This window comes from Haliaeetus leucocephalus, unplaced genomic scaffold, assembly GCF_000737465.1.
Source record: "Haliaeetus leucocephalus isolate CR32 unplaced genomic scaffold, Haliaeetus_leucocephalus-4.0 Scaffold932, whole genome shotgun sequence".
In the NCBI taxonomy this organism is placed as follows: domain Eukaryota; kingdom Metazoa; phylum Chordata; class Aves; order Accipitriformes; family Accipitridae; genus Haliaeetus; species Haliaeetus leucocephalus.
In genome coordinates this window covers 11,605,645-11,628,404 of record NW_010973368.1, presented here as the reverse complement: position 1 = coordinate 11,628,404, position 22,760 = coordinate 11,605,645, and the positions used below count along the sequence as shown (strand labels likewise).

Here is a 22,760-nt window from a genome sequence, read left to right as displayed (position 1 = left end):
GGCCTCCCTCAAGCCCACCGGGGCCCGGGCCCGCGCCCGCCACCTCCGCCCCGTGCGGGACCCTCCGCCATCTTGCGGGAGGCGGGGAGGGGGAGGAGGAGGAGGAGGAGGGAAGGTGGAAGGGCAACGGACGGCACCACCGCGAGGCCGCCGGGGGTGAGGGCCCTCCTCCCCCTCTCGCTGCGCAGCCGGTGGTCTGTCCCGGCCTGCTCGCGCCGCCCGTTGCCCTTGGTGCGGCCGCTGCGCGGGGCCCGTCGCAGCGAGGAGCGGTACCGGCTGGGGCCCGCGCGGGGGGCGGGAGCAGCCGAGAGGGTGTTTCCGCGGTACCGGCGTCCGTCTGCGCCGGGGGCGCCTCGCCCTGTCCCCTTCGGCCGGGAGACGGGGCCGGGGAGTGGGAGCGCCCCTCAGCCCCGGGGCTTTATGGCGCTCTTGCCCCCGCGGCCACGGGCGTGCGGGGGGCGGTCGGGTTCCCAGGCAGGCTGGGGGCAGCGTTTCTCCGCGCCCGGCGGAGCCGGGAGGCTGGCGGGGCCCTCCCGTGGGTCGGTACCGTGAGCGCCGGCCCGAGCCGCCATCGCGGGCGACGGAGGGAGGAGGGGCCGGGGGAGGTCAGGGCCTCCCGCCGTGCTCCCTCCCCCACACCGCTTCGGGTGTCCGGTGTGCCGCCGGCCCGCGGCGGCTGTGAGAGGAACGGCGCCGTTGGTGCCTGTCCTCTGTAATTAGCATGCCGTTTTGAGCTCGCAGCTGTATGACTTCCTTGGTGTCTCTTGTAGCTTGCGGCAAGACGCTAATCTGGAAGGCTTCGGTTGGGCTGGAAAGGGCTCGCTGGGTTTTAGAAATGTCCGTTCTTCCTTACCTGTCAGTTCCCCACCGAATGTGCAGAGTATCTTTCAGCCTTGTTGCAGATAGTAAAGCGTCTGTCTGCAGGAGTTGAGGTTATAAATGCATTTGTAGCGTTTTACAGAACAGCAAACTTCTGTATTGCTAGAGTTACTTTAATGGATGAATTACTCTAGGAACTATTTCACCGGGGATATCTTAAAAGAGATGTTCTGTTTCTCTTCCATTTTAGGATAAAATCCTATTTCCCAGGGCCAAGAGTTAGTTAGGATTATTTCTAAGAACCCTGTGTACGGATCTGTGAACAGCATGTGTCTTGTAGGAGGTGTTTGATGGCCTTCGTATTTATTATGGTGTTGTAGGATCTTAGAAAGTGAGATTAAAGGTGCCAGGTGTGCAACAGTTTCCATGTATGGATCTATCAGTAACTCTCACCTGTTACGCTTTTCTTTCTAGCAGTCATGGTGAATTTCGCCCAAGCTGTGCGTGATCACTGGGTTCACATCCTTGTTCCCTTAGGATTTGTGATTGGATGCTATTTGGACAGAAGGAATGATGAAAAACTGTCTGCCTTCAGAAACAAGAGCTTACTATATAGAAGGTCTGCTTTATGATGCCTCACATATATAGTTACCTTGCAAAGTGCTTCTCTGTTCTTTTTGAGAGTCTTTAAGTATGACAAAAAAAATCAGTGATGCTGTCAAAATATTAAAGGGAAGAAAGCCCTAAAAATTTCAGCAAGCATACAATAGGTCACTAATGCCCTCTGAATATTGGGGGATTAGGAGCCATCTTAGTCATTAAAGAAAGGATCATTAACTGCTGTCAAGTTCTTAGTCATGACATGTGGAAACCATCATTTTCTCTCTCTCTAAAACTTCAGCAGGAAACACAGTGCTTGAATTTTAATTTTCAACTTTTCAGTGGATTATTGCAAGCTTCTGTCTTAATTTTAAAATTATTACAATGCGTTTTAACTAATTATAAATTTGTGTCATTTAAAAATAATCAAATTTTTAAAAATTAATACAACATCTATGCTGGCAACTGCTGTACCTTCACTGAGGGATGCGATTATATACACTGATCACTTTGGGCTTAGTGGCTGACTTCTCAGGGAGAATTTAGATAACTTAATGTATTGCCTCATCTATGTCAGTTCTCCAAATTCTGTATTAGACCATAGGGTTAACGAAACAAAAAAAATATCATGCTGCATAGCATGGACTAATAGTAGGAATGTTATTTTCAGTTTGCAGGTAGATTTTTTTTTTTACTCTGGTCTCACCTAAATTAGTTCTGAGTAAGAAAGTAAGCTTACGACATAATCCACCCCACTGTTACATTAGCACTTTCCTTACTGCAGTTGCTGGTGAAGTTGGGCTGGTATTTCAGCATATTGCAAAAATCCCCTCTGCTTTCACACCTAGTTCTCTTCCCACCAAAACAGTGATTTTTTTTTTTTATTTAAAAGAAGTAGAATTTTTCCTTTTGGATCCCATTATGTAAAAAGCGTGTTAACTCCTCAGAGATCAGCTGTTGTTTGCTTCCATTTAAATGAATGGGAGTTAAGAGGACTCAAGCCTTTGAAGCTTTGGAAAGAAAAGAGGAAGCTTCTCAGTATCGAAAGATTTTTAACTGACAACGATTGCAAGGAAAGATAAATTTATACATAACTCTCAAAAATTAAGGTATTGTAGAATAATTAATTACATTTATTAGTAATTATTCTGAAAAAAAAATCCTAATTTTAGTTTCTTTCCTCTGTTTCTTTCCACACAGAGAGTTGAAGCCTGGTGAAGAAGTTACATGGAAATAAAGGCTGCTGATGAAATGGAAAATATTTTCGTTTGATTCCTCATCATATCTCACACGTTGAAAGACTAGGATTATGGTTGTTATCTTGAGAGAATATGTAAAGCTACAGAAAAGGACACCTGCAATTCATCAGTGCTAGTTTAATTTCCAATCTTACTTTTGTCCCCAGAAGTCACAGTCTGGAGCAGGGAGGGGGAATTATATAATAAAGAAAAACTATGCAAAAATTACTGAACTGTATGGTGTGGAGTTCATGTATTTCTAGCTAATTTATGAACTCGCCTTGAAAGGAATACTTAACACGCACCCGGAATGTATGTGGTCGACGGTTGTTTGTTTTTTTTCATTGAATCGAAACAAGTTTGTTTCCAGATTCCCTGTGTAGCCGTGTCTGCCCGGAGCGGCAGCGAGCGGGGGCTGCGGCGCCGTCCCCGGGCGTCAGAAGGGGAAGGTGCTGAGAACAAGCAGGGAGCTGGCACTGCGGGGCGTTTGCTAAACTCGGTGACGCAGGGCAATCTGGCCTTTCCGAGGGAACGGGGCCTTCGGGGCGTTCTCGAATTCGCGCCGACCACTCGAGGCGAACGGGCGATACCCCTTCGTTTGCCGCCCGCCCGGCACCGCGTAGGGCGGCAGGGCGGGGGCGGGAGCTGGCGGCCCATCAGCCCGGCGGCCTCCTTACCGGCAGGGGGCGCCGCCACGACTGCCAGCCCTGGCGCCGGCCTCGCTCGGGCGGCCTAGCCCAGCAGGGGGACTGCGCGGATTGGCTGCAGCGGCTCGTCGAGGAAGGGAAGGTTTGATTGGCTGGAGAGGTCACGTGAGGCGGAGGCTGCTGCCGTTGACAATAAACATGGAGTCAATCTTCCACGAGCGGGTGAGTGAGGAGTTGGGGGGGTTCCGCTCCTGGCGGAGGCCGGCCGGGATAGAGGGGGTTGCGCCGTCGGATGGGCCGTCCAGGCTGGGGCTGCTTTCTCTGAGGAGCTGCTCGGGGCGGCGGCCGGGTCTCCCGTCCCTGCGCTGGCCCCGAGGCAGCCCCCGGTCCCCACGCGGTACGCTTGGCCTGTGCCCTGCCCGCCTCGGCATCCTTCCGGTGGCGGGATGAGGCAGCGGCAAGGTTTCCTCTGTCTCCGGGGAGAGCTGGGGCCCGCTCGCGCGGCGATGCCGGTGCCCGTGGCCCGGCCCAGCTCGGCTCTGCGAGGCCTGCCGGCTCTGCGGGGAAAGGAGACGTTGTTACTGGAGATCAGAGAGGGTCAGGGCTGAGCCTCGGCGTTTCCCCTCGCGCCGTGACCGCTCTTCTTGGGACTTTAGAAACAGACCTCAAATATGGGAAGGTGCGGGCTCCAGCTGCTCGTGTTTCTTGAGAGAGATCTCGCACGGCTGAGAAACGACCATGAAGATGAGCAGCGGCAGGCAGGGCTGTTTCTGTACTCTCAGACACATCTCTTCACTAGTCTGGCTTGGTTGGGGCTGTGGAAGGAGCAGGGAAAGGGGGAGCTGTGAAGGAAATCCTAATTCATGTACTGTGCTTCTCTGTGCCGAACAGCGTTTCCTGTTTTGGAGGACAAACGCTTCTGTGAATTGCTGTGGTTTATCCATGTTCCCAAATATGAGCTATTTATGCTTTAATGCTATTCAAATATAATTGTCTTTTTCATGTACTTTGCCAATGTCTCTGCAGCTTTATTGTGTTAAGATTAACATTGGCTTTTATACACTGTTCTCATGCGTAATGGTTGGTTTACTTAGCAAATAAAGCAAGACAGCTGTATAACTTCCAAAAAAACCCCCAAAATCCCTGTTCTAAATCCATAGAACCTGAGGAGTGTTCTTGCAAACTAGATTTGGGTTGCAAAACTTCAGAGGATGAGTGTTGGATTTCAGCCATTATGGCCTCTGCTACAGTGACCTTGAGTTCCAGACTAGATTTGAAAATGAGTTCAAAACAAGTGTACCCTTCTCTTATCTGGCCTGGCCTATCACATAATGAAATGATAACTTTTTTATGATGAAGTTGGTTTCTAGTTTAATAACAAAACTGCTGTAATTTAAGTGACAGAGCATAATACATTCCAAGTTATGAGCTGATGGTAATTTGTAGTTGCTACAGGTTTTGGGGGAAGGAAAGGTACAGTCTTGGGTGTCTCACATGTGAAACATAACTGCTCCCTGGTAAGTTAGTTACAAAGTTACACTTGAATGCCTGTTTTAAATTGGAGTATCAAATATTTTTATATCATTATTATTCTAGGGAAAATTTAACTGAAAGTCTGCCTTTTTTTCTTAAGGGTTCCCCCCCCACCAAGTGCACTATCTTAGTTCCTGTCAAAATATTTAAAGTGCTGCATGTACACGCACACCCCCTGCTTGAATCTGCGCACCTCAGATGTTCCAATAAAAAGGCATGAAAAACATAGTGTTTATAAAGGAAACTTAACAAGACAAAAGATCTAAGCAATGTGGCATTTTTAACAGGGGAATGACAATTGCAGAAAGTAGGACATAGGGGTGGGGCTTAAGGAGCCCCTATCTTAGAAGTTGGTCCATTCTTTGATAAGGTACCAGTGCTTGAAAACACTGAAAGCAGGGCATTAGTTTATATCATGATAGGTTTCAGTGAGGGGATTTCAGATTATGGAAAGATGCAGTATTCTCTGCAAAAAAAAGATTGAAGTTAATGTCAGTTAAAACCTGTAAGATCAGTTTTCTCTTCTGTACTTTGCACTTAGTACATACAAATTTTCCATATGAAAATTAAAGTTTATTACTTTAAGGTAAAACTGTACAAATACAGAAAGGTCCTTTTAGTGAAACTAAGATATAAGCCTGTAATACAACTCATTTTCAAAGGTATTTTAATACATCTCTGTTTCTAATTCAGTTTCATATAATTCTGGTGGAGAAACCTGTGATTCTTAAGCAGGTTCTTCTGTTACAGCTTTATCATATGACCAGCAGCAGGCATGTGGTCCCAAAGGGACAGGAGCTGGTGTTTAGTCTTGAGTTTCTTGTTGTGGGAAGGACATGAGCTGGAGGAGGTTTCTGGATTCTGTTGAACCCTAGCTGTAAAGCCAGTCTAGCTTTAATAACTCATTGCTCAATTGAGTGATGAAGCCCTAGGAAGATTCTGTAATCTGGGGTAAAGGGAATTTTTTAGGTTCCTGCTGTAAGGGAGATCATGGCAGACTTGTGCATATGATTTGTATGAGGCTTCCATGGAAGTTTAAAGAATATTCTTCCAAGGCATGCTCTTGTATTCTTGGTTTCTGTGGGTTTGGTGTGAGTGAGGGGTGTTTTTTATTTTTGTTGAGGGGTTTTAGTTTTGTTTTTAATAGAGTGCATGCACATTAGAGTTCTTGTTGTAAATAAAAATGAGGACTGTTTAAAACAAAAGAGAAAAGCAGGATTTTGAAACTGATGTTAATCTTATCTTGCACTTGTTTTTTAATTTGTAATAAAAGGTTGGTTTCTTTTCATGGGCAACTGTGATTTGGTTTGGTTTTGTTTTTTTAAGAAGGCAGTATTTATCTGCACTTATGAAAATGATGGAGCGTGATATGTAGCACAAATTAACAAATATCTGATCTGAATGAATACAAAATCATGACTGACACTTCTAATTTACTCATTTTTAATTCAGGTTGACAGTCTAAAAATGTTATATTACAGTTCTGTTATCTCCTATGTGCTGGATATGTAACAAAGTATCTGAAGTGTTTTCCATTTAAATGGTTTATCAACAAAAAAAATATTTTTGTTGTTTAATATGCTGAATTTAATTTTTTTCTTGTCACCTCATCATTGTCACCAAGATTTTAGAACCAGTACTATTAGCTTCTTTTATCTAGTTATAAATTTCATGTGGAAAATGAGCTTTGTCGCTCGTCCAGCTCCTAATTACTTTCTCGGCAATAAACAAATTGGTTATAACCCGAACTGGGTGAGTAACCTGAAATGAAGGAAATAAATTCTGTAGATGTATACTTTTAAATCTCTCCAAAGTCCTAATAGTCTGCTTTTCTTTAGCCACATGTGGAGAGCAGATTGCCAATAGTCATATCTGGCAGGGAAGAAATTTAAAAAAGAACGAGAGCATCTGTTGCAGAAAACATTTGTTACTGGGAAGTAGATATCTAAACCGTTTCATTTTTATGTGGTAGAGATTTGGAAGAGGACAGAATCCATTGTCTTGATGGTTGCTGAGTCCTTGTGGGATTTGGTCAGGCCATTGGCAATTTTTACAGTCTTTTCAAAAATAACATTGTTACATGAAATTTAATTCCTCTGAGAAAATAAAGTAGTATGTGTGTTGGTTTTTTTCCCATCAAATTGATGGGAGGGTTGTATTCTGTAGCTTGCAGTTTAATACATCTGAAGAATACATGGCATTCTGGGTGAGTGGGGAGGGCAGGAAGTTTGCGAGGACGGAATGTTGAGTCATTTTACAGAGTAAAACATTAACGTGTTTTTTTGTTGTCTTTGGTATTTTTTTCTCTTCCAATGTTAGCAAGAAGGCTCATTGTGTGCTCAGCACTGTCTGAATAATTTGCTACAAGGGGAATATTTCAGTCCTGTTGAGCTATCCTCTATTGCACAGCAGTTGGATGAGGAAGAAAGAATGAGAATGGCAGAGGGAGGAGTGTCTAGTGAAGAATATAGAACATTTTTACAGGTAAAATCATCTTAATTTGGGGCTTGATATTTGCCTGAAATCTGATATTGTGTAGCACATATTCTTGCATAGATAGAGAAGGTTAATTTTCTAGTGCTAAAACTTCTTAAATTTATACATCTTGTCATTCACGCATCTTAAATTAGGCATTTTCAAATGTTACTAGTACAGCTTTACAATGACTCTAGAAAAAGCTATGTTATCTTCATTTTACAGGTAGGAAGGTCAGGCGTGGCAAGAAGGAGGATCAGCGATTTGCCTATTGTTTTTGTAAGCCAGTGGCAGAGATAGGAACAGGAGTTCCCATGCCTGTCTGTTCTTTAAGTGCTGGGCATTTCTAATTTAAAGGTTTGAGGTTTTAATTAATAAGCTTATTTGGGCATTGTAATCAGCCTTACAGACTAGGACATATTGAGTTGTTGCTTGAAGTATGTGCAGTTATATTTATTTTCAAAACTGAATTATTTCTGACCTTTTTTATGCTTACACCATTTTCCCATTTTCTCCCTCCCAACCTCACACTGAGCAGCAGCCTTCTGTAAATATGGATGACAGTGGATTCTTCTCAATTCAAGTAAGCATGGCTTTATACTGCCAGAATTTTTTATTTATGCGACATAGGTTCTCTCATATAATTTAAATGGCGTCAAGCCTTTTCATCTAGTTTCCAGTTTATAGGCTAAATGGGATTAAGTGCCGGACTTCTAAATCTTCAGAGTGTTTTCCGCTAAGAGCAGTGACTTGCAGTTCTTCAGTTCATGGGCCCTTAAACACATAGTAGAAGCATTGACTCTTGAAATGTGAAATGACACCTGCTGGCAATAAGTTTGATTTCTAAGTTTCTTCTTATGGGCATTTCAGGTGTAGACCTTGGCTCCCATAGACTACAGGTGAAAAAGCAGATTTGAGATTGTTTTCTCTAATTATAGACTGTAAAGCCCTTGGCAATGGTTACAGGGTGATCTGTAGAATGGAAAAAGCTGCAATATCTGCATTCCAGTTTTTACAACACACCTCAGACACTTTAGAGCTGGTTTTTTTCTTTTCTTTTTTTTTTTTTAAGGACCATAACAGAAAAGTAATTAATAATAAATACTTAAACCAGAACAACAACAAAAAAAGGTATATAACACTGAATTGGGGCTTGTGTCTAGCACTAGAGCTGTAAGCAATGCTTTGTACCTTTGGCTGTCTCCTGAGCTTTCAGAGGTGCTTGTCAATCTTCCAGAATCCCTTGAGAGCTTCTCTTCTTTATGGCAGGACAGGGCTGTTTTTCTATTTGGTGAAAAACCATTAGCAGTTTGGCATTTCTTGTATTCTTGATTGTGCTGCTTCAGTATTGAAGCTGAAAAATAATGCTGCCTCATATTCTACTTTTTTTCTCCTGTCATTGCTTTGCTGACTTGCTACATAGTTGGCTCACTGAAAGGAAGATGAATTGTTAATTTAAAATTTCCTACAGCATTATTTAAGATAGCTTTAAACAGTTATTGTAAAAGTTTGTGCTAATGTACCTGACTGATCCGGTGACAATCCAGTGGTGCAAAATTTCCAATAGTTCCTGTGGGGAAGGATGACATTGTATTGGGGGGGGAGGGAGGGCAGAGTGGTACTTTGAGAGCAGAGATGACAACTTGTGAAGTGTCTGTGGGAGGTGAAGTTACAGCTTTGTCTGGGGGAGTAAGACTATTAACACATCTTGGTTAAATCCTAGTTTTGTTACTTCCCCCTAGATACAGTAATGTGTGTTATGTTTGCATGTAGATTCATGACAGTTGCGTTTTGCATAATGTAATTGCTAGGTTTGCTAGCAATGTTTTGAAATCTAAGGTTTATTAAAACAGTGTAATTGTTTATAGCAGCTAAGATGGTTGCATTACTTAAATTTAGATTTGACTGGTTTGACTCATGAAAAGCGCTATTTTTTTGACAGGTTATAAGCAATGCTTTGAAAGTTTGGGGTTTAGAACTAATCCTCTTCAACAGCCCAGAGTATCAGAGGCTTGGGATCGACCCTATGTAAGACAACTTTTTCTTAGCACCCTGCTTTCATTTTACAGAAAAATAATACTCTTAATCTATGATTTAAATCTTTCTTTAAAATTACTGTTTCAAGCTCTGTTGCATTCTGATGTTTTTATTATCCCCTCTGTCTTTAATTTTTTCCTTTTGGGGGTGTGTGTGAGCATCTGTCCTCTGTGCCTTCATGATATCTCAGTATCTGTGGCATCACAGGTATATGGAGATTTCAGTAATGTTGACAACTTCCTAAATGTTATTAAAGCACTATGAGTATGCTGTAACATCAACAGTTGTATTACTGAAATTTTAATATATAAGTTTAAATTAGTGGTAGCAAAGAACTTAAACATTAATATGCACTCCAATATTAGAGTATTTAATTTTATCTATACCTTTTGTTTTTCTTTTTACAGAAATGAAAAATCATTTATTTGTAATTATAAGGAACACTGGTTTACAGTTCGAAAGTTAGGAAAACAGGTGACATTGTCTTTTTTTATTTAAAAATTGACTTCAGAATGGGGGTGGAAAAGTGGTTGCGAGTAAACCATGTGTTGGCCTTTTGCAAGCTTTTGCTGCAGTTTGCTTTAATAGTATCCCATATTTTAAAAAAAAAAAAAAAAGTAAATGTTTGTTATATCACAAAAATGCCAGGCAGCTTTTTGTGAATGTTAGCCTGGGGAAAGACCCTAGGATGAATCCCATCAAAGTGAGCCTATCCTCTAGGAAGCTGCAGCTCTGGTAGAGTCTGTGTGATGTCTTAAGGTCTTTTCTTTCTTTTCTGCATGAAAAATAGCAGAAAAATTGGACGGGGGTAGTCCTAGACAAGGATTAGGATCCCTATGGAATGCAAACTTATTTTAATGCACTAAGTTATTGACATTGTAAAAATAATTTTGCTTGTTTAAATGGACAGTAGGTGTAAGAAAAAGTTCAAATTTCAAATGTAATAATATTCATGATTGCAAGTATTTAACATAAGGTTGGGGAAAGTAGAATCACAACTTTGCACTACTTTAGAAAACTTTCTGAAACAGTTGTATTATAAGCAGGAAATATTAAAGGTAAGGGATGGCCATACAAGTATATGGTACATACATAATAACGCAAGTCACATCCATGTCCCTTGTAACACCAATGCAGTGTTTTATTTCAGTAGCCAATCATTGTTCTGGATCATACTGCATAAGCTTTTATACAATATAAGCTGGTTTCATGTTGGGTTTTGTGTCATAGAAAATGTTCATGAAATAAGCTTTTAGATTCTACAATAGTAGACAGGAGTCTCTTTACCCATTTGGTTCATTTTGCAAGTGGTGTCTACCTATGTTGTCATCTAGACTAAAAAAAAACACAACAAAACCCCTGAAATTAAACATTTCACCTGTGAGTTAACAAATTAAACTCTGCTGTTCTGCTTTAGTTTAAAAGTATGGCTAATGTTTACAAGCAGTTTTTGTATATTTGATATCAAAAAGGCTGAATGGTCTCTTAAAAGTATGGAAATGTTCCTTATATATGCAGCCATGTAGGGTGAGATAGCAACCATCTCCAAAATGTTTTTAAGTTGGAGGAGGGATGTCTTTTGCTTGTACATGTGGTTTGTAACCACTTGAAGACAATACTAGGTGTCTGTTACCTGGAGAGTAATGAGAAAAGACAGACAAAATAGGTTGACTTAGATTTGACCTGCTTCTCTTCTGTTACAGTTAAAGCAAAATTAGTTTACCAACCTTCCTCCTCCATATTCCCTTTAGAAAGTTTGTCTGTAATCTGTCCATTGTATTTGTTTACATAACTTTTTATTCCCCACTCCTACACTGTTGGTCTTCTTACCCTTTCCTAATGGCAAAGGGTGTTTTTGACAAATTGCGTGACTGAATGACAGAATGGTAGATAGCCACTTTCCTGTATTCCAGGTGAATTACAGTATGGGCCTGACTGCAATTGTGTGACTGCATATATGGAAGTTTGGGTAGATAAATGCATTTTTGTGAGAATGGAGGTAGAATTCTCCTTCTGCTATCTGAAATGGTGCTTCCTGGTTAAAATTGGATAATATTGAACAAGTATGGTATAAAAAAGGTTCTTCAGATTGATTGCAATATATATGGTGTTTTAAAGGTAGAATATTTTGTTGTCCACGTTGAATATATTTTCTCTATAGAAGAAATATTATAAATTACTAGTCCTCTTCAGGGAGATCAGAAATGATCTGTGTATATTTATCTCAAGTGTCCCCTATTGTAATATTATGCTGTACTATCAACATATTAAATTTGAGTTCATTTTTCTTAATTTTTAAATTTAAAAATTATCTCAGAAGTAAAAAATACTTTTCAGCATCACCAGCTATTAAAGGCAGAATATTTAATGGAAGTATTTCATGGAAAGAATTCAATGTCTGTTTCCTGTATCTATTAAATTCTTAAGATACAGCGTTAACTTATGAAGGGGTTTGTCCTTCATTAGTCTCTGAACAGATTTAAAACTAGGATTAAGTAGAATTTTGGAATTATGTCTGAAATAATTCTTCTACCCTTATATTTTGATTTATCTGTTTTAATCTGTTCGTCTGGTACCAGTGTTCAGTAATGGGAGAGAGCATGCAGTAATTTCCCCACTTCGGATCTCCTGTTAGCTGAAGAGTATTTGAAGGGTAACCTTTAGCAGTATAGGTATTGTGCTTCAAAAGACTTTTAATTTGATAATTTATTTACTAGATTTATTCGGATATTCCATCATAGAAAATGACCACAATGTACAGAAATGGATTACCAAGTAATCTTTATGCTAATTTGTTCTCTCAACCCTTTTTTTTCTTAATTACAGTGGTTTAACTTGAACTCTCTCTTGATGGGTCCAGAACTAATATCAGATACATATCTTGCACTTTTCTTGGCTCAATTACAACAGGAAGGTAATAGTAACTTGCAGATGTTAAATCTCATTAATTAAAAGTAGGTAATAATCATTATTTATTAGATCTTTATGTATTCACTTAACTACCCTTAGTTTTGTGATTGAAATAGTGAAATAACCCAAGTCCTTATAATGAAAGGTAGAGCCTTACACTGTAATAAATTGCACATCATTGTGTTCCATATAGCGTGCATTTTAGAGTGTTTATGCATGCAGCTTAACACTGTAGACTTACAATTTATTTTTCTCAGGTTATTCCATATTTGTAGTAAAAGGTGACCTGCCAGACTGCGAGGCTGATCAGCTATTGCAGATGATTCGGGTACAGCAGATGCAGCGACCAAAACTAATTGGAGAAGAGACAGCACAGTCAAGAGATCAGAGGTAAGGTAAATAGATTTCATTTTAACAGTGTTCCATATGATTGGTTTCCATGATTAATGCCTATGTGGAGACAACCCTCTTAAGAAGTAATTAGAAGTACCTTTAGTGCAATATGCTTACTATTGTTGCACACAGTAAAAGCAAGTTGGTAGAATACAGATGGTGTATTTTTAAGTGGGCAAAAACTACCTTAATAAGGATTCAATCTTTCCATGTGTGTAAGTGTTGTATAGTGCAGATTTTTAACTTCATGATTACAAGAGTTTTCCAATTATAGTAAAACGGGTTAGCAAATCTTACCAAACTGTGGTTAATAGTGATCAATCTATAGTTCAGACTGGCTTGTGCATTCTGTCGTAAGTAGAAAAGAACGAGAAACCCATATCTGAATTGTACATCATATAAATCATACAGCATTTCCTTTTGGAATAATTTCACTGTAAATATTGTGGTGCTCTGTTGTGATGCATACTGCTAATATAAAACATCCTTGAAAGCGTATGAAGTACTACTACTGCAATAATTTTATCACATTTTCATAGTGAATAAATTGCATATTGATAAAAAGGCTTAAGGCTTTTCAGAGGAATTAATTATTGTTTCTTCCACTTTGTGAAGGTAAACTGTGTTGTAAATTGATCGAATAAAAACAAACTACTTGGCAGTAACATGGGAAGCATGTATAGTTTACAGAGAATCTGTTGCTCTAGTGTGGTCATCAAAGCTTCCTAAGAAGGAGACCACATGCACTATGTTCTTCTGGTGTAACTGTTTAAATAGCAATAGGTTTGAATAACATGTATTACTGCTTTTTGTAGGCTTCTTATTTTTGAAGTTTTTCCTACAGAACAGATTCTTGTCAATACGTGCAGTGCATGGGTTTACAGTTGCAGTATTTTCATTTTTGTAGGCCTTTTGTGTTTTTTCATGTAGAAATGAAAATATTTGTTTATATAGCAGATTTTCACAATAGAAATGTTTCTTTCCAAAGTCAGGAAAAAAGTAGAGTTAAATCAGCAGAAAATACTTACTTTAAATCTCACAGTAAAAGTTAATGTAATTTCTGTCTGAATTCTGCCATAAATATATCAATTTCACAGGCTTCCCAGAAGCGATGTGGACCAAGCAATAGAAGTCAACCATCCTTTTGATGGAACAGGCATGTTAGATGAAGATGAAGAGAATTTTCAGAGAGCCCTGGCTCTAAGTAGGCAGGAAATTGATATGGAAGATGAAGAAGCTGATCTTCGCAGAGCCATTCAACTCAGCATGCAAGGTGCAGTACTCATCTAAATTTCTCTTACAGTGTTCATGTTGCTTATGCTTTAGGCAGCTACTGAAACCAGTTTCAGTCAGCCACTTTATCCAGCATGTGTCAAGCTCTCTGAAAAGACTGGCTTTGAGGCATGGAAGGACAATCCAGAATTTCCTGTAGCTATCTCCTTTCTGCTTTTTGAAAAGCTGTAACTTTCATGCTCACGTTGATCATTAGGAAGCAAGAACAAATTGGCAAAGGGTGGCAGGAGGGAAGGGCAACAGTCCTAAGGTGAGGAGGAGAGATAGTATCAAGTGAAGTTAGCCTAGGTGCTTATTTCTCCAACAAGTTAGTCTCTTTCTCTGAAGTTTGAGGACATTTCCTTAAGCTATCTTTCATTTACTAACTTCATTTTACTGTAATTAGTAGGATATGGCATGTTCTGGTTTTAGGTAGTCGTCGAAGTGAGTTGTTGGACTCATTACCACAGAGTGTTCCTCAGTTGCCTCACACCAGTCAGACAGACTCCCTTTCTTCAGAAGAACTGCGAAGGAGAAGACAAGCATATTTTGAAAAGTAAAGTAGTTAATAGAAAACTGCACGTGGAAGTACATGTTGTATTTTTCAGTGCTTTTGGGGTGTGGATGGGTTTCTGACTGAGGTCTAGCTTAACTTTTTTCTCTTAACATGTTTTCTTAACAGTACCCGAATTTTGCTATTCCCAGGTGGTTCCTACGAAGAATAGAAACCTGTAAATAAGAGGGGATCTGTTAGTAATGCAACATCAGTCTTGTGAAGAAGGAAAACATACATGTTATAGAAGTATTTTAAATGAAATCCTGTAAATTTCTGTAATTACCTTCCTGAAGAAAAGTATTCTTTCTCTAAGACTTTGCTTCTGGTAATGAAGCCTCTGATGTGCATCACATGAAAGCGTTCTAGATGATATTTTATGTTGCTGTTTTGGAGTACCTTCTTAACACATAGTTGGGGTATTGTTGTAGCTTTTCCTTATCTCTGTCTCCTAGTGATGGAGGAAATAAAGACCAGGGAAAAATGCTATGGATGGGAGGAGTTAGACTTTGCATGAGAGGATAAGAACACAGACCATCCGAATTCTGGGAAAATAGTGATGTGGCTTGGAGTGTAATGTTGGGAGGATAGGTGTCTGAAGGTTAGGAAGGTGAAATAATTGAAGACAATTTAGGTGCAGGGGTGTTATTGTACCAAACAGCTGACTCTTGGCCTTCCTTACAATGAGATAGACTTGATACAGGTCTCATATTGATGTTAATCTTACTCTTTTATAAATTTATAACACTTTCAGGCAGCAACAACAGCTACAGCAGCAAGATCGGACCCTGAACCTACATGATAAGCCAACTCTAAGCTCAAGCACTCCAGAAGCTGACCCAGGTATTGTTTCTTAAACTTATTTCCAACACTGAAATATTTATGTCTTTTTCACCTTTGTATTGTGCTCTGTTTCTTAACTTCCCTTGTCTGCCTACTTCCTTGCTCCAGCAGCTATTCGAACTGTGTCACAGCCATTACTCGTTTTGGCAGTGAAGGAAATGTTCACTTTCTTGAAAAGCCTGTTCTGCTTTGAATGTCAATAAGCTGTTGCAAAGTGAAGAGCGTTACTATTAGACTATTTGAGTTCTGGCTTTGCTTTTTGTTATTGTTTTTGGCTTTAGCATTACAAATTGTAATCTTTGATGGGATTTGTGCCAACAATTTGTTTTCTAAATGACTTTTAAAGTTGCATGACAATGTAGTAAACTTGAGTAATATCTGACAAAATAACTGGAACCCGTTTTCAGCAGAACATAAGTATGTAGGCCTCACCAGTATTAGGTATTGGTGATCCAAAATTAATGTGTATTACTTGTTACAAACTGACTTGTGGATGGAAAACTAAGTGCCTAATGTTTAATGACTTTAAAAAAAAACAAAAACAATTTTGGGGGTGGGGTGGAAACAGGTGGATGTGGACAAAAGGAACAACGAAAGCATTTAACTACAGTTGAGAACTAGCTCTGTGCACTTATTATAATTTACATGCATTTATTTTCTTTAGGAGGTGATATGAGTGAAGAAGACATGCTTCAAGCAGCCATGAATATGTCTCTGGAATCTGTTAGAAACCACTTGAATACAGAAGAGGAGAAATGATGTAACTTTTTTTTTTCCCCCCTCTCATTGGCAAAACACTAAGTCTCCATTATAATTTTACTGTGTGGATGTTGCACAAGCAGGGTTCATTTCAGAGTTCTGGAAGCAGGAATGAAAGGTGGTCTGGAGGTCAGTTTAGAGGGAATCTGCAAAAACAGAAAAGATTGCACTAATTTAGAAAACTGTAGCACTCCTACTACAGAACATCTGTTCACAGAGTAGCTTTATTAAAATTGCTTAAACTATTCACATGAACAAAGTTAGACACGCGTAGCAGCTGTAACTTGCATTTTAAAAGCAAGTTTACGTTGTTTTGAAGAATATAGAATATACAAAACGTGCCAAAACCCAGCATCAACTGATTTCCTTCAGTACTAATGGAAAAATAGATACAAGTAATAAGTTGTGCTCACAAATGACTAAGTTTTTGTAAGAAATCACTTCAAATGGGAAAAAGAATTAAATTCTGTTTATCTTAGATAATATATTTTGTGATTGTTTATTCTGAATGACTTAATGTCAACTTTTCAATCCTGCTGTCCACTTTTGAAATGACCCATTCTGCAGGAGAAACATGAATCCATAAATTTCTTACTTTGCAACTCAAGAGAAAATCTTCAGGGTATTGTTGATTATGATGTTACTTCTGTATCTTTCAGTGACTTCTGACCTTCTAATACTTTCTGATTTTACTTCCAGTTCCAACTGTATGTTTTATTTTCTTCAGTCGCAACTAAAATTTTCAGATCCATGTTTAAAGTAGGATTTTTGCGTTGCCTTATTGTCATTTGGCAGGTAACTTGCCTTCTTTGGTTTGTTTTTTTAATTTGTTTTTGCTTTCTTATGGTCTTTCTAGTTATGCCACTATCTACTATAAAAGTAGTGTAGAATTAGTTGGGTTAAAGAGGTTTTCTTTTCTACCTCTTCTGGAGTCTTTTTTCCTCTTCAAGCTCAACCCTTCATTCTGGCCTTCCAGTATGAAAGAGCTGTAACTGAGTCTAGGAGAAAGGAGGAGGGGATTTAGGTGCCATAAAGTCAGTGCCACACCCATAAGGTGCATTCCTGCAGTCTGAAATGACCCCTGTGCAAGTAGCTCTTTTAAGAATGAATATTTATGTTTGTGTGGATGTTCTTTCTGAAATGCTTTTTATGAGTGTCTGTCAGAATGTTGCAGCTTTTCCAGGAATGGCCTTTTATTCACGCACCTTACGATTTTTTATCATGCTGTTTCTGATCCTGAGAAAAATTGGGGAGCAAAGTATGTGAGATAGCTTATGCTATTGGTTGTAAGACATTTGCTTTGGTATCCAGGATGAATGTGTAACAGGGTGACCAAACCTGACTTTCAGCTTCAGTGCAACAATTGAGAGATGTTTCATTTTCCTAAATGGTGCTTGAAATACAAATTCTGTTTACATATAAATTATATGGAAATATGTTGTAGATAGAGTATGTAAGCTGTAGTCCACTTAATGCATTAACAGTTAGCACAGGCATTCTAAGGATCTTTTGAAGAGAACCCCAAATTTCTTTATCAAAATATTCTAAAGTTATATCATTGCACAATAGTAACATTTAATTAAAATTAGTGTGAAATGAATGGTAGCTAGATGGAAATACACATTCAGCATCAAGTAGTACTGTACACGAAAGGGCTCTTACCTCTCAGTAAAGATTTGTTTACAGCAATGGTTTCTTGATAGCTTAGGATATTATTATATTATACATAATTGGGCTAAATTCTGTTTCCCTTACCTGTGTGCTGAATTTCCACCAGAACTACTGGTATGTGTAAGACAATGTGGATTTTGACATGAGACAGCACTACTTTTTAAAACCTGATTTTAAATTTTGTCTTTTTTAAATAATTCTGTCACGCATATTAATTATAATATCTGTAATGTCTCAAATTAATACAGCTAAACAATGGCTTTAAAAGTCTGTGTGTGCGTATGCCATTTTGAAATACTATATTTTTCAGGATGTAAACTTCTGCTTTCAGTTTAAAATTTATATGAAACTGAAGACAGGAAAGGAATCTCTAAAGCACTGAATTATTTCTTTGCTCATCTATAAGTTATCCACAGCTTTAATTTCCCTTCTTTTGTTGTGCCATAAACTGATTCTGAAATAAGACTCTGAATTTTATAAATAGCTATAGGCTGGCAATTTGATACCAGTACTTGGAACTTGGACATTTTATCCTCTATTATAAGAATATAATAAGAATGTATTATTTTCTATAGCTATATAGTGTAGCAGCCCTATATTAAAGAAAAAAAAAAATCTAAGCCCCTTGAATTACATTAACTGTAACCTGTGACAATTACATGTTTTTATAATCACTAAAGCATGGAGGTTTGCATTTGAACTTTCATGTCACTTTGTAAGTTACTTCATCACCCAAGTGTTTTATTATGTAAGGAATATAAAGTAACAGTGCCTGAAAAGCACAACTGTGTCAATCATTACAGGGCTAACCATATTCCATTCTGTGTAGAAACATTGTCACTCTACAAATACCAGTTTGAATTTCAGAAGAATGTCAAGTTTAATGAAGAAGGTGTATCTGCCTAGTCAAGCAGTTAAGAGGTAGCAATTTAAGCTACGTATGTTAATTGCACCAAAGGAAAAGACTAATTGACGACAGTACATATTTTATAACCCAGACCTAAAGTTCAAAATGTGTGGACCTGCCAAGAAGCTGTCAATAAAAAGCTGATCTCATTTTTTGGTGTGCATTCTTTCAGTGATAAACAGTTCTCAATGTGGCTGAACTATGCTCATAAAGTGTTTACTAATTTAGAGCCTATTCCTAGTGTTACCTATTCTGTCAAGTTGAAAGGTTTTTTTCCCATGTTGTAGCTTTAGGCCGAAGTCCACTGTAAAGGAGCAGAAATTGATTTTTAATTTTTTTTTTTTTATTGCAGTATGATACTTGAGGGAATTTCAGATTTCATTCATCCAACAGGTGTTTACTGTCTTCCTTACAGTGAACAGTCCATGTGACATAACTTGTGTTTTTCTCCCTATAGAAGTCAAAGGAGCGGGGGGAATGACTGATAGATTAAATATCTTCCAAAATGAGTTCTCTAAGTATAATTCTGTAAACTGCTTTCATGGTCTTGTAAGGAGGGTAGGAGGAAAAAGTGTTGCAATGCAGTCATGCTTGAATGCAGTTCTTGTTAGGCACAGCAGGTATAAATGTGAGCTATTTAAATGCTGACATTTTTCTGGGCTTGAAACTAATCTGATACAATACTGGCCTACTCTCCAATGTTTGGGCTCCTTGTGCCCTTCAAACAACTTCAGCAAGTTTAAATGTAATTTTCAGCTAGGGTACTCTTACTGTTTTTCATACTTAATTACTTTGCAGACTACTTAAAAATAACCAATACAAAGTTAAATCTCTGATGTGTTTTAATGTTGGACTATTGCTTCTATTATAAATCTATAAAATGGTGGGGAGTTTAAAATGCCTTCAGCACATGTCTAGTAAGCAATTCTGTTTCTGTATCTCAGACACATACTGTCATTTGCAAGCTGCTTTGTTTTATTACAAAAGTGACGAATAGGCTTTTAAAAATGAACAAGAACATGTTACAGCTCTAAAATGTCTGAAATTTTCTAGAATTTAGTTATTGTTTCAAATAATGATGAAAACATACAAATGGTGGCCTTTTTACTGAGAAATATTATGGGGAATGGGATTGGAGAACTCTAGAACTCAGACTTACAAAGAAGTATTATTGTACAATTCATGTTATCAGCACATACTTTTAAAGGAATCAAAAAAAGAATCCAGGGAAAAGAAAAACTGAAGTGGAAACTTTTTTTAAGGGCTTAGATATAAAATTATGTTGCTCGCTTGGTAAGCCATTACTGTCTTGCATCAAACGAACTTAATTCCTGGGAACTCTTCGTAGTTACTCACAAATCTTTTTAAACAAACAAACAAACAAAAAAACCCCCTGAAAAGTCTAATGGGTAAACATATCTACGCATTCCCCCCATACACATAATCGGTTGTTCAAGTAAGAACAATACTTAATACATTCGAACTGGTCAGGCCCAAATATTCAATACTTTCGAATTAGTAGCTTCTTTGTGTTGTATCCAGGTTTGCATCTTAAAAGCATGGGCTGTTTTGCAATAAACTTTTTTAACCTGCAGACAGACATTTTGCCTTATTTGCATTTCAGACATGGAGGGAATGCTTTAGTATTTAACCTGCCGTAGTCATCTACTTCCCCAATTACAGTTCTTTAGAATGTTAAAGTACATGTGACTTTTCAACTGCTTTTACCAAATCAAAATGTTTTTATTTTCTTTGTTAAGAAAAGCAAATAATTGTTACTACACTTAGATAACTTTTTTTTTTAACACTCACACCACTCCCCCAGTATAGCCACTGTGTGAATTCAGGAGGGGAAATTTATAAAAGGGTTTGAACAGAAAGGGATGTAATATTTAAATGCCACTCTGCAAACAAAGGAGAAAAACCTTGATATTGTCTTTAAAGCATGCAAGCATTGATAAAATTTTATTTTTTGCTACATGAAACCCCATGTGTACAAAACACTGTAGTGTCAGGATTTTGTAAGGGAGTAATTTTTTTCATCTTTTGTCTAATAGTTGTGTATTTTAGAAATAATTTTCAGTAATAGATTTTTTTTGTCTTGAGACTGCTTTCAGTATCATGTCTTTGGCTCTGGATTCCTATACAATTGTCTCTATTTTGTGTATATAAAGCATATAATACTGAAAAGATTAAAAAAAGGAAAGCTGAAATGCTTTGCCATTGTTTTCACTGGAAAATGGCAGTGCTGTTTGATATTTTGAAAATGCTCTTCAAGTAGGCACAAATATATATGGTTGTATTTGATATCACTTTTTAAAATAAATATTATTATAGCTTCTAATGTTTCTCTCTTGACACAAGTAATTGTATATGTGCTTTCCCTTATGTGGATTGGGCACAGAATCATCAGACATTAAATTCTCAACTTTGGTATCAATAGGCCTTGCACCAGATATTGTGTATATATATTAGCAGTGGAGTAATTTTCTGTTGCTCATAACTGACATTTTGTTGTCTGTGATGTCTTTTCATCTGTTGATATCCCCAGATTCATGTAAAGACGCTCCTGTTAGGAAGAAAGTTGGTGCTGATTATAGTTATGCTACATCTTTGAAAATTGTATGCTAATTTTAAAATAAGCTAATATTTCCTGTTTTGCTACCAGAATATACATTCTTTTTGTGGCACAATGCAGTTTTGTAGCTTAGTCAATCCACAGAGTATACTGGATGGTTTCTGCTTACCTTTTCAGCAGTAGATGAAGCTGGTCAGCTAAATAGTTCCTAGTTTTTCAAAAGTAGTAATTTAAAGAATTGGGGGAAAAAAAGCCCTCTGTGCTACTTTCTTGACTTCTTGCCTCACTTAGCATTATAAAATAAACCACAATAGGAGACAATTTCCCATAAAAATGAATTCATCAAATGGTATTGGAAAAGATGACATCTTTTATCTCCTGTGGACCCATATGATTTTTGTTAAGCTACAGCAGAGGGTATTCTGAGCGTTGTAAACATTTCATATCCATTAAACCCAATGTTTTAAACTAAAATTAACAAAACTGATCAAGAGATGTATGTACATTTCATGCTAATACTTCTTACATTTCTGGTGCCCTTTTTTTTTTTTTTTTGAGCTAGAAATGGATTTGAAGTGTGTATGATCATTATGGATAATTATAAGGGTGGTAAATATACCATTAAAATTTGGTAATGTATAAACCTGATGGAAAAACTGTTCACTGAAAAGAGGGAAAGCAATATTTATTAGAAAACTGTCAAACCCAACAGCTATTTCAGTTATTTTTAACTTCTAAACTCCTGGACCACATACTGTGCCCAACCTCAGAGTTGCCTCTGAGTGACAGTGGACAGTAAAGCTAAAAAGGCAATCCAGTATTGCAGGCCAGCTACGCAGCCTTCACCAAGGGCTCTGCAAGATACCATTTGGGAAGCAACTAATAGCTGCCTGGTAATGTTTGTCAGCTTTTAACTCTAGAGCATGTGCATTGTGCTTGCTGCATTCTCAGCTCCTCTCTAAAAACGTGAAGATTTCAGCTGTGAAACACTTTCTTCTCAGTTTCATTTTACCATTGATGTGGTGCTTTATTTATTAATTTTTATGTAGTTATTAATTTGAAACGCAATGAGCTAGCTGCCCTGTATTTCATTTCCCGTATTGGCAATTTTTTGTATCAGTATTTTTATTACTGCTGTAATACCGTATTTTTTGTAACAGTGTAGTACTACTTGTGGTCCCTAATAATTTTACATACCTCATTTGATCAGAACTGGAAAGAACTTTGAATCGGACCAGTGCCAGGGTTGTGGCTGGAAATCTACCCAAGCATCCACCACATCTGCATCCACAGCAGAAAGGGGCTAGTGTTTCGGGAACTTGCCCATTTTGTGAAAATACGTACTGGAACACGGTGTGTCTCTATTCCTGTAGCAGTCGGACACGGTGTTTTATTAATGACACATGACCCAAGTACGTGTATTTCACCGGGTTCACGTTAATCACAGGCCCATCTCCGCTCCCGGCTGACGTTGTCCGTGGTGCCGCCGGCCCTGCCCGGCCCCACCCCACCCCACCCCCGGCCC

General features: G+C 38.5%; 2 protein-coding genes across 7 annotated transcripts; both read left to right on the top strand.

The window, feature by feature from the left end:
* The first annotated feature begins 166 nt into the window (after positions 1–166).
* NDUFB1 (NADH dehydrogenase (ubiquinone) 1 beta subcomplex, 1, 7kDa) lies at positions 167–2,810 on the top strand. Of its 5 annotated transcripts, XM_010583854.1 has the most exons (4): positions 167–269; positions 1,070–1,162; positions 1,294–1,438; positions 2,620–2,810. In XM_010583854.1, exons 2-4 carry the CDS (start codon positions 1,147–1,149, stop codon positions 2,654–2,656), a joined length of 198 nt encoding a protein of 65 aa, XP_010582156.1. In that variant the 5' UTR covers positions 167–269; positions 1,070–1,146; the 3' UTR covers positions 2,657–2,810. The 5 variants fall into 5 exon arrangements, with proteins under 5 accessions (XP_010582156.1, XP_010582159.1, XP_010582157.1 ...); XM_010583857.1 differs by lacking the exon at positions 1,070–1,162 and having other exon boundaries at positions 1,297–1,438; XM_010583855.1 differs by lacking the exon at positions 1,070–1,162.
* A 654-nt stretch (positions 2,811–3,464) lies between these two features.
* Positions 3,465–18,365, top strand: ATXN3 (ataxin 3). Of its 2 annotated transcripts, XM_010583851.1 has the most exons (11): positions 3,465–3,526; positions 7,157–7,321; positions 7,851–7,895; positions 9,255–9,340; positions 9,757–9,823; positions 12,176–12,263; positions 12,517–12,649; positions 13,750–13,925; positions 14,357–14,480; positions 15,232–15,320; positions 15,985–18,365. In XM_010583851.1, the coding sequence occupies exons 1-11, from the start codon at positions 3,503–3,505 to the stop codon at positions 16,077–16,079; spliced, it is 1,092 nt and encodes a 363-aa protein (XP_010582153.1). In that variant the 5' UTR covers positions 3,465–3,502; the 3' UTR covers positions 16,080–18,365. The 2 variants fall into 2 exon arrangements, with proteins under 2 accessions (XP_010582153.1, XP_010582154.1); XM_010583852.1 differs by lacking the exons at positions 9,255–9,340; positions 9,757–9,823.
* Positions 18,366–22,760: the final 4,395 nt, after the last annotated feature.

Excerpts from the sequence above, each read along its gene's own strand:
- NDUFB1 (XM_010583854.1), top strand. Across the intron at positions 1,439-2,619 it reads AAGAGCTTACTATATAGAAG|AGAGTTGAAGCCTGGTGAAG; the intron begins GTCTGCTTTATG and ends CTTTCCACACAG.
- ATXN3 (XM_010583851.1), top strand. The coding sequence starts at position 3,503 with ATGGAGTCAATCTTCCACGAGCGG. Across the intron at positions 7,322-7,850 it reads AATATAGAACATTTTTACAG|CAGCCTTCTGTAAATATGGA; the intron begins GTAAAATCATCT and ends CACACTGAGCAG. Across the intron at positions 15,321-15,984 it reads CACTCCAGAAGCTGACCCAG|GAGGTGATATGAGTGAAGAA; the intron begins GTATTGTTTCTT and ends TATTTTCTTTAG.